This window comes from Labrus bergylta, chromosome 6 (genome assembly GCF_963930695.1).
Source record: "Labrus bergylta chromosome 6, fLabBer1.1, whole genome shotgun sequence".
NCBI classification, from domain to species: Eukaryota; Metazoa; Chordata; class Actinopteri; order Labriformes; family Labridae; genus Labrus; species Labrus bergylta.
In genome coordinates this window covers 26,387,599-26,394,697 of record NC_089200.1, presented here as the reverse complement: position 1 = coordinate 26,394,697, position 7,099 = coordinate 26,387,599, and the positions used below count along the sequence as shown (strand labels likewise).

Here is a 7,099-nt window from a genome sequence, read left to right as displayed (position 1 = left end):
TTAATTGTGTTTTTCACAAGCTGATAAAACCTTGTGTTTGGATTAGAAAATAAAATCTAATACTAGATGATGGCAGCTAATAATTGATAATGTAATAACTTAGTTGTTTTATTTTATATGAACCTATTAAAATGTTTTGTTGAGAAGCTTCTGCTGGTGCGTTTGACCTTTTGTGGGGGAAAACCACAGAAGACATATCTATTCAGCCAAATGTACTCCGACCTATTTTGCACTCATTACTCATTACTAACAAGTGGATAACCAACCTTAGCTGGAATCACAGGTCACTATGTTAAAACTAATTACTGAGCATCAGGTCAGGAGAACATAAACATTCTTGTTTGCTCCAGTTTCCCAGTAAAGGTTCATATGTGCCCCCGGGCCGTGCCCAGCCCTGTTATGCAATAATCTCCGCTGTTTGGAGCGGCCCTTTCTCCTCTTTCTCAGTCTCCTCAGGTGTGAGGTTTCAAACACAACCAGGTCACGCCATATTTGTTGTTGGCCCACATTGATGTAACCCTCAACTCCAGTCGGATGATGGATAGCAGCGATTGTATAACCTGTCTATGCGAAGGAGAAGCTTCAGGATAAGCCGATGATCCAGTATCTGCAATATCTCACCTACTTTTGAATGCCCCACCCGTGTGACAGCAGGGCTCTGGTTGAAGACAACAAGCTGGTTTTATCCTCTAATGATCAAAAGGGTTCTGGTGTCATTTTAGACTCAAGCTCCTCTGGTGACTTTTTGCATCTAGAAGTGGCATTTGCCCTTGATTTGTAACTTAAAAAATAGAAGTAAAATCTAAGTGTCAATGAAAAAGGGAAACTGGAGTGTTCATTACAATACTGAGGTGACAGTGAGTAGGGCTTCAGTCCAGTGCAAATCTGCAAGTTTAAATTGAATGTGGTTTGTCGCTAGTTTCCTTGTAGTCTAAACATTTGAAAAGATAGGACCAAAGTGCATTTTAGCTTGTTTAAGGGGAACTTCTGCATAAATGAAGTCTTGTAGTCTATGTGGAAATATCAAATTATCTTCTACAGAGCGCCAAGATGTGATATTTGTTGGGTCAAGCCAAGATTTTAAAATGTGCAGAATGAAAGACCACAGCAATACACTTTAAAATCAGGGACCCCCATCCTCCTGCTGATTGTTCTTTCTAACTTCTAAAGAGTGGTAAGATTAATCCTTGATCATTTACTATTCCAAATGAAACCAGTAATTAAACTGTATTATTTGTCCAACTATCCAATTTGTGGATTCAGAGGAAGTATAGAAGTAAGAAAGTTAATTTGAGGTGATACCATCATTTTTATAATTGAGATTCTGGCATTAAAGGGTCTTGTAAGTGTCATTTTGATTGATTGTAATTTCTAAAGTTGGAAAAATGTCAACTCTCAAATGTTTAAATTGATTAACATTTAGGATATTAAAATAGGTTTTAAATCGTCTACTTATGAGTAGAAGAGCAGATTTTTGCCAGTTTGTTTCGTGTCCTGAGATAATATTAAAATCTGAAAACAGCTTGAGGATATGAGAAAGTGATTGAGAAAGCTTACTAATGAAAATAAGTACATCGTCTGCATAAAGAGATATATGGTGGAGGGTGGAGTTTACGAATGATATTGATGGGTTGACGTTCTTTTTGTGCAAGTGGTTCAAGGGAAAACAAATAGGGAAGACAGCGGGAAACCCTGTCCACAACCCTAAATTTATTTGATAAATTGTTTGCCAAGACCCATATGATCTAATAGGGTCCAGAGGCAGAGGCGCTGCATGTTAACACTCAAGGCAGGCAACTGCTTGGGCCAGTTAGGGGCCCCCTAGGGCTGATAAACTTTAAACCACAGCAGTGGCTCAAAACATGCAACATTTGTAATGACAGTAGGAAACCTCCCTGAGGGGGCCCCATCTGAGAGCGCTCACTCAAAGAATAGTAAACGAATGAATGATGCTCGGCCTAAATATGGGGAGAGACACTTAATGACAAAACGTCTGCTAATGTTTTTGATGGTGTCAGATTATTTATAACATAATGAGGATGAACGCTGCTCAAAGGGTCCTCCTGTGAATTCATGCCTCGGGCCCCAACAACCTCCATAATGGCCACTGTCCAGAGGTAGTCCCATTCAAGTCTATCAAATGCCTTTTCAGCATCAAGAGATCAAATTCCACATGTGGTCAGAAAGTCTGAAGAATCAGGAGTTGAATGCAAAATGTTTAATCTCTCTGCACATCTGATCAGATGTGCAAACTGTACCCTCTGAATTTAGAAGAACCTAGACCCTCCCACCAAACCATCACACCCTGAACTCCTTTCCAGTCTACCAGTCAGTCCCACATTTAGACCTCATTTGCTTCCCCCTACCTGTGAGGATTGTTGTTCACTTAATATCACTGACACTTCTGCAGTAGTTCAGCCCTCTCTGTGTATGCTGCCTGTTAATTACAAGTGCTATTAATGTCAATGGTCAGGAGAGGGGGACGCCTCTATTCACAGAGCTATTTTTGGCCACAAAGCTAAAGTGCTGTACAGCTCTAGCAGTGGAGGCCTGAATAGCACTGACTCATTCACCCATTGTCTTGTGACCCTCTGTGTAAAAAGGCTTTGTCCCTCCCCATTCTGCGCAAGCACCAATAATTTCTGGGTTTCTCTTTTTGCACCGCCTGGAATGGGACTTCACTTAATTCCACCCTTGTCTTGCCTGTGAGCTATTTTTAATCCACTCAGCAGTAAATTTAGCCCTGATTACGTAGACAGAGGAGGCTGTGAAGAATGAGCTGTCATGAGGAGTCACTTCCCCCTTAACATTTCACACTACAATGGGAATTCTCCTCCCTTCAGTGTAACTAGATCCCTAAAAATGTGCAAAAGGTCAAACTCTACTAGAGTTCTAATGCAGGAATAAAGCTGATTTCAAGAAAAAGCAGCAGCTTTTAAAGCCGTAAAGAACAATTTCATTACTGCTTGGTGAATTTGAAATCTGAAAATTTGACTCAGAACTGCCTAAAAACCCAAACATTATTTTCCAAAGGAGAGTTGCTGGCTGCACTGAAGGTTAGAAATGTGTTGAGTAGAAACTGCAACTGTGTCATGCCAGGACATATTCAAAACCCTGCAGGGCAACATATGCTGTGCACGCTGTGAGAGTAAGAAGCATAAACTGTTGGTTACATCACGACACAGTGTGACTTCCTGCAAGGATTCTTAACTTGCAGTTCCTGGAAATGATGGAGGCAAAACCACTGAGATTTGTTCCTTGTTCATTTATTTCATTCATCTTAACAAGGCAGAATTTCATGAACGATGCACAATAAATATAATTTGTTAAATTAATGACACATAAAAACATTAGTTAATGGACAAGTCTTAACAATTGCATTGCCCTTAAAATAATAATAATAATAATAATAATAAACTGTGAAAAGTTTCCCTTTTGAGTTATCAAGGTGACAAGTCTTAAATACTATCAAACAAATGTGCCGTTACAGAAATGCTTGGATTTGGACTAATCTCCATGAGGAATTCTTCAAGCTGAGAGCTCTGGTCCGTTCCAGCATGGTCCAGTTCTGGGAGTCTTGTCAACGGTAAGCTCTCTGTGTGCTTTTTTCCCCCTCCCAAGTCCTGCACTTGTGCTCCTGCCGCGTGAACTTGTCCGCTCACATGATTCAGTTTCCTGTGAAGGCTTCTTTCCCGGCAGAGAAAGGCGCAGTCATAAGCTGGAAATCCTGGAACCCAGACTGCTGAGTCACTCCTCCTTGGCCCATGAGTTCACCCTGACCTGGTAAAATGTTGGAGCATTTTTCCTCCTCGTGTTCTTTTTTTTTCCCTGCCCCTCCCATCTCTTACTCTCTCTGAGGTACTTTCCAGAGAAGTCCAACACAGACATTAAGACAGGCCTTGTGCAATTACTTTTCACCAAATGCACACAAAATATTATATTCCAAGTAGTTTCATCGGTCTGGCAGGTTGATAACAGGCACCCACTGATCCAGACAGCGGCTGTCTCTGCAGAATCGGTTCAGTTTGCTTAGTGCAGGGTCCTTCAAAAGGGATGACTGAGGATTCTGCAGAAAAAAAGGAACAAGGCAGTTACAATCTGCAGTTTACTGAAAAGTGCAATCAAGCTGAAAACATTTTCTTGCAAGAGCAAACAATGGCCTTCATACCAAACAGTGCTCAGTGATTGCAAGACAACTCCCCTTACAGTCTGAAGGGAAGTGAGCAATACACAGCGCTTCTGTAGTAAGCAGACATGAGTAACTTCTTACCGTCACTAGAACACAGTGTAGATCCATGGGCTCCCCTCCAGGTTTCACTCCTCCCAGTATTTCTGACAAACGCCTCATATTGCTCACTCGCAGGATGTTGATGTCGTTCTCGCAGCAGAAAGCCTGGATCAAGGTGAAGTGAATCTGGAGAGCCACATCCTCTTCGTCATCTGTGGCCAGCAGACACAACACCACATTGTCTGGATCTCTAAAAGGCACAACAAGAAAGCGACGTACATGAAGGAAAAGGACAATGGCTCTTGTATATTGATGGATAACTGGCACTAACTGATGCTACAGTGCTTCTCTTGGTAGTAACTTACGCATTTAGAGACTTTGCTGCCTCATAAACTCCAACAGTGATGCAACCCTGAGGCAATGCAGAGCTCAGGACCTCCTCTAATGCTTTAGCCACCGATTCCATCCTGAGGGAGGACAAATGAAAACATATTTGTTCAAATATAAGTTCACAAAAAAGCTGCAATCGCAAGGACTGATTTGCATTTCTGATTTTCTACCTATCTAAGTCATACTATGGATTATAATAGGGATGGCAAATGATGCAACATTGCAGGACTGATGCACAAAATGCAACGTGTACGAACCAAAAAGTGACAATGAACACATCAGGTAATCACACACATAGGCTTGACACTGAAAAAGCACATTCTCAGCAAAATACCAAGCTTGTATAACTAAAGATTAGCAGAGCGACTTGACGTCAGCTGATGTTACAGTCTGAAGTTACGAGACCAAATGTCACCTAATGACAGTAAGAGCTGACATTGTCAGATAAACCTCTGTTGAATCAAAACCGGAATAACTGTGTCTACTTTGATTTGCATTAGTTCTCTAGCTGTCCCAAGGTTGACAATGAGCCGCCCCGGGACAAGGTTTAAAAACGATGTCAGCTGTTTCGCTTTAAAGTGTACACGGAATGCGAAGTCAAAAAAAAAAAGAAAAAGAAAAAAAGATGCATAAAAATAATATAAACACTGTGAGGTGAGCTTACCTTTCTGAAGAATTCTCTCCACCGGTTTCTTCAAAAGTCATATTGCACATCCGAGCGGCTTTGCTGTTCAGTAATATCCAGCGCGCAGTGTGAGTGCTTCTGTGTGCTCAGAGTCTCTGTGTTATTCTGCTCCGTCAGTCTAACGTTTCCAGTAGTAAAGCCCTTTGCACCTCTCCGCTCATTTACATAAAACCGGCCCCCCCTCTGGTCACGAGGAGCGACGCATTTCATTTTCAACTTGTCCTTAGGGAAATAGCGACACCCAGTGGTTGTAGCAAAAACTGCACCTGAGTTTTGAATTAGACTAGACGTAAAATAAGGGGGGATTTTAGCAGCGTCAGACTGCCAATGATACAATTAGACGATATAATAAAGTGATGCATTGATTGTTTGATTTTATTATTATGATGTGTTACGCTCGCCTATAAGGCATAGTCCTACCATATAGAGGCTAACAACAACCCAAGGGAACCAAGTTGGTTAAAACCAAGAGATTTATTATTTACAGACAACTAAATCATTAAACTAAGATCAACTTGAAAACTAAGTTAACAAAACACAACAGCCCACATTCCCTGACTGAGCAGTCCCAAATCCAATAGACACTGTCCTCCTGAGGTCAGCACTGGGCCAGGTGCACCTTATCGAGAAATCTGTAGTTTCACCTGGGCAGAGGTGGAGACAACAGATGTATATTTATGTGAAAAGAACAATATCCTGGAACTCACTACAGGATCACTTGAAACGTGTTGCAAACTTCACCACTCTAAAGAGAGCCACTAAATCCTGTCTATCTTGTATCTGTTTCTAATTTGATATGTCGATGTTAAATGTGTGTATCAGTGTATCTCGCTGTACCCACTTTAGCCTTACGTTTCCTTTTCAACTTATCTGTTTTATTTACACAAAAGCTCTTCTTGGGATAGCTGTTGCAAATTAGCATCCACTATAAACACTGTGATACTTGGTTTGCGGTCTGTTTTTGGTTTTTCCATATTGTGTCCCTAACACTAAACTATTGAAACTATGAAAACTATGAATTAAAGAAGGTAGTCATACTGGTACTTCCCAAATCATCAAGGAACATAATTGTCAAAGTTTAAAGCATTCAGATCTCAATTAAACAAAATTATAATGAGGCATATGAAACACAAGAACTCAGATCATCAGATGTCTGCTATCACTTTATGTTTGAAGTCTTGTCCTTTACATTGTCTCTTCAAACACCTCATGACGATCTGTATTGTGTGTATTAACAACATTGTTATGTCTTAAACTCCATCACAGTTATTGTACTTCAAGTATCCTGTACTTACTTAGATCTTTTTAAAAACGAGAAGGATACTAGATATATTTTCATCATATACCAGAAAAAGACTGCAAAAGAAAAAGAGTCTGAAAAGCCAGGCATGTTATAATAATGCAATGGTTTGTTTCTTACACACTTGGCATGATTTGAAGCCAAATGTTAAATTTCCTTCTTCTGAGACTTTTCATATAAGTGTGTAGACTTTATAATAGTAGCTACACTCCTCTTATATAAACGTTCTATCTATTGCTATTCTTATTACAGTCAAAATGTCTATTGTGGCAGCTTAGACTGAAGAATGCCACACAGAGATTTCCGTATACTGAAAAGGGTTTTAGGGTCTAAGTGGGTCTATACCATGGGATCCATTTCACAAATCAAATCAAGGTCCAGATGAGTTCATCAATCAATCAATCTTTATTTATAAAGCACCTTTCATACAAATCAAATGTAGGCCTAATTCAAAGTGCTTTACAGTGACTGAAAAACGAGAAATAAATACAATAAA

The 7,099-nt window shown here is 40.2% G+C and overlaps 1 protein-coding gene across 1 annotated transcript; it reads right to left on the bottom strand.

Annotated features, from left to right (window-relative positions):
- Positions 1–3,250: 3,250 nt before the first annotated feature.
- On the bottom strand, positions 3,251–5,441 carry gadd45ab (growth arrest and DNA-damage-inducible, alpha, b). The gene is made up of 4 exons (XM_020632196.3): positions 5,283–5,441; positions 4,594–4,695; positions 4,271–4,478; positions 3,251–4,066 (listed from the first exon to the last, which is right to left on the bottom strand). Exons 1-4 carry the CDS (start codon positions 5,330–5,332, stop codon positions 3,953–3,955), a joined length of 474 nt encoding a protein of 157 aa, XP_020487852.1. The 5' UTR covers positions 5,333–5,441; the 3' UTR covers positions 3,251–3,952.
- Positions 5,442–7,099: the final 1,658 nt, after the last annotated feature.

Coding starts and splice junctions, on each gene's coding strand:
- gadd45ab (XM_020632196.3), bottom strand. CDS start 5,332: ATGTGCAATATGACTTTTGAAGAAACCGGTGGAGAGAATTCTTCAGAA. Junction 4,696..5,282: donor GGAGAGAATTCTTCAGAAAG/GTAAGCTCACCT, acceptor GTCCTCCCTCAG/GATGGAATCGGTGGCTAAAG. Junction 4,067..4,270: donor TACACTGTGTTCTAGTGACG/GTAAGAAGTTAC, acceptor TTTTTTCTGCAG/AATCCTCAGTCATCCCTTTT.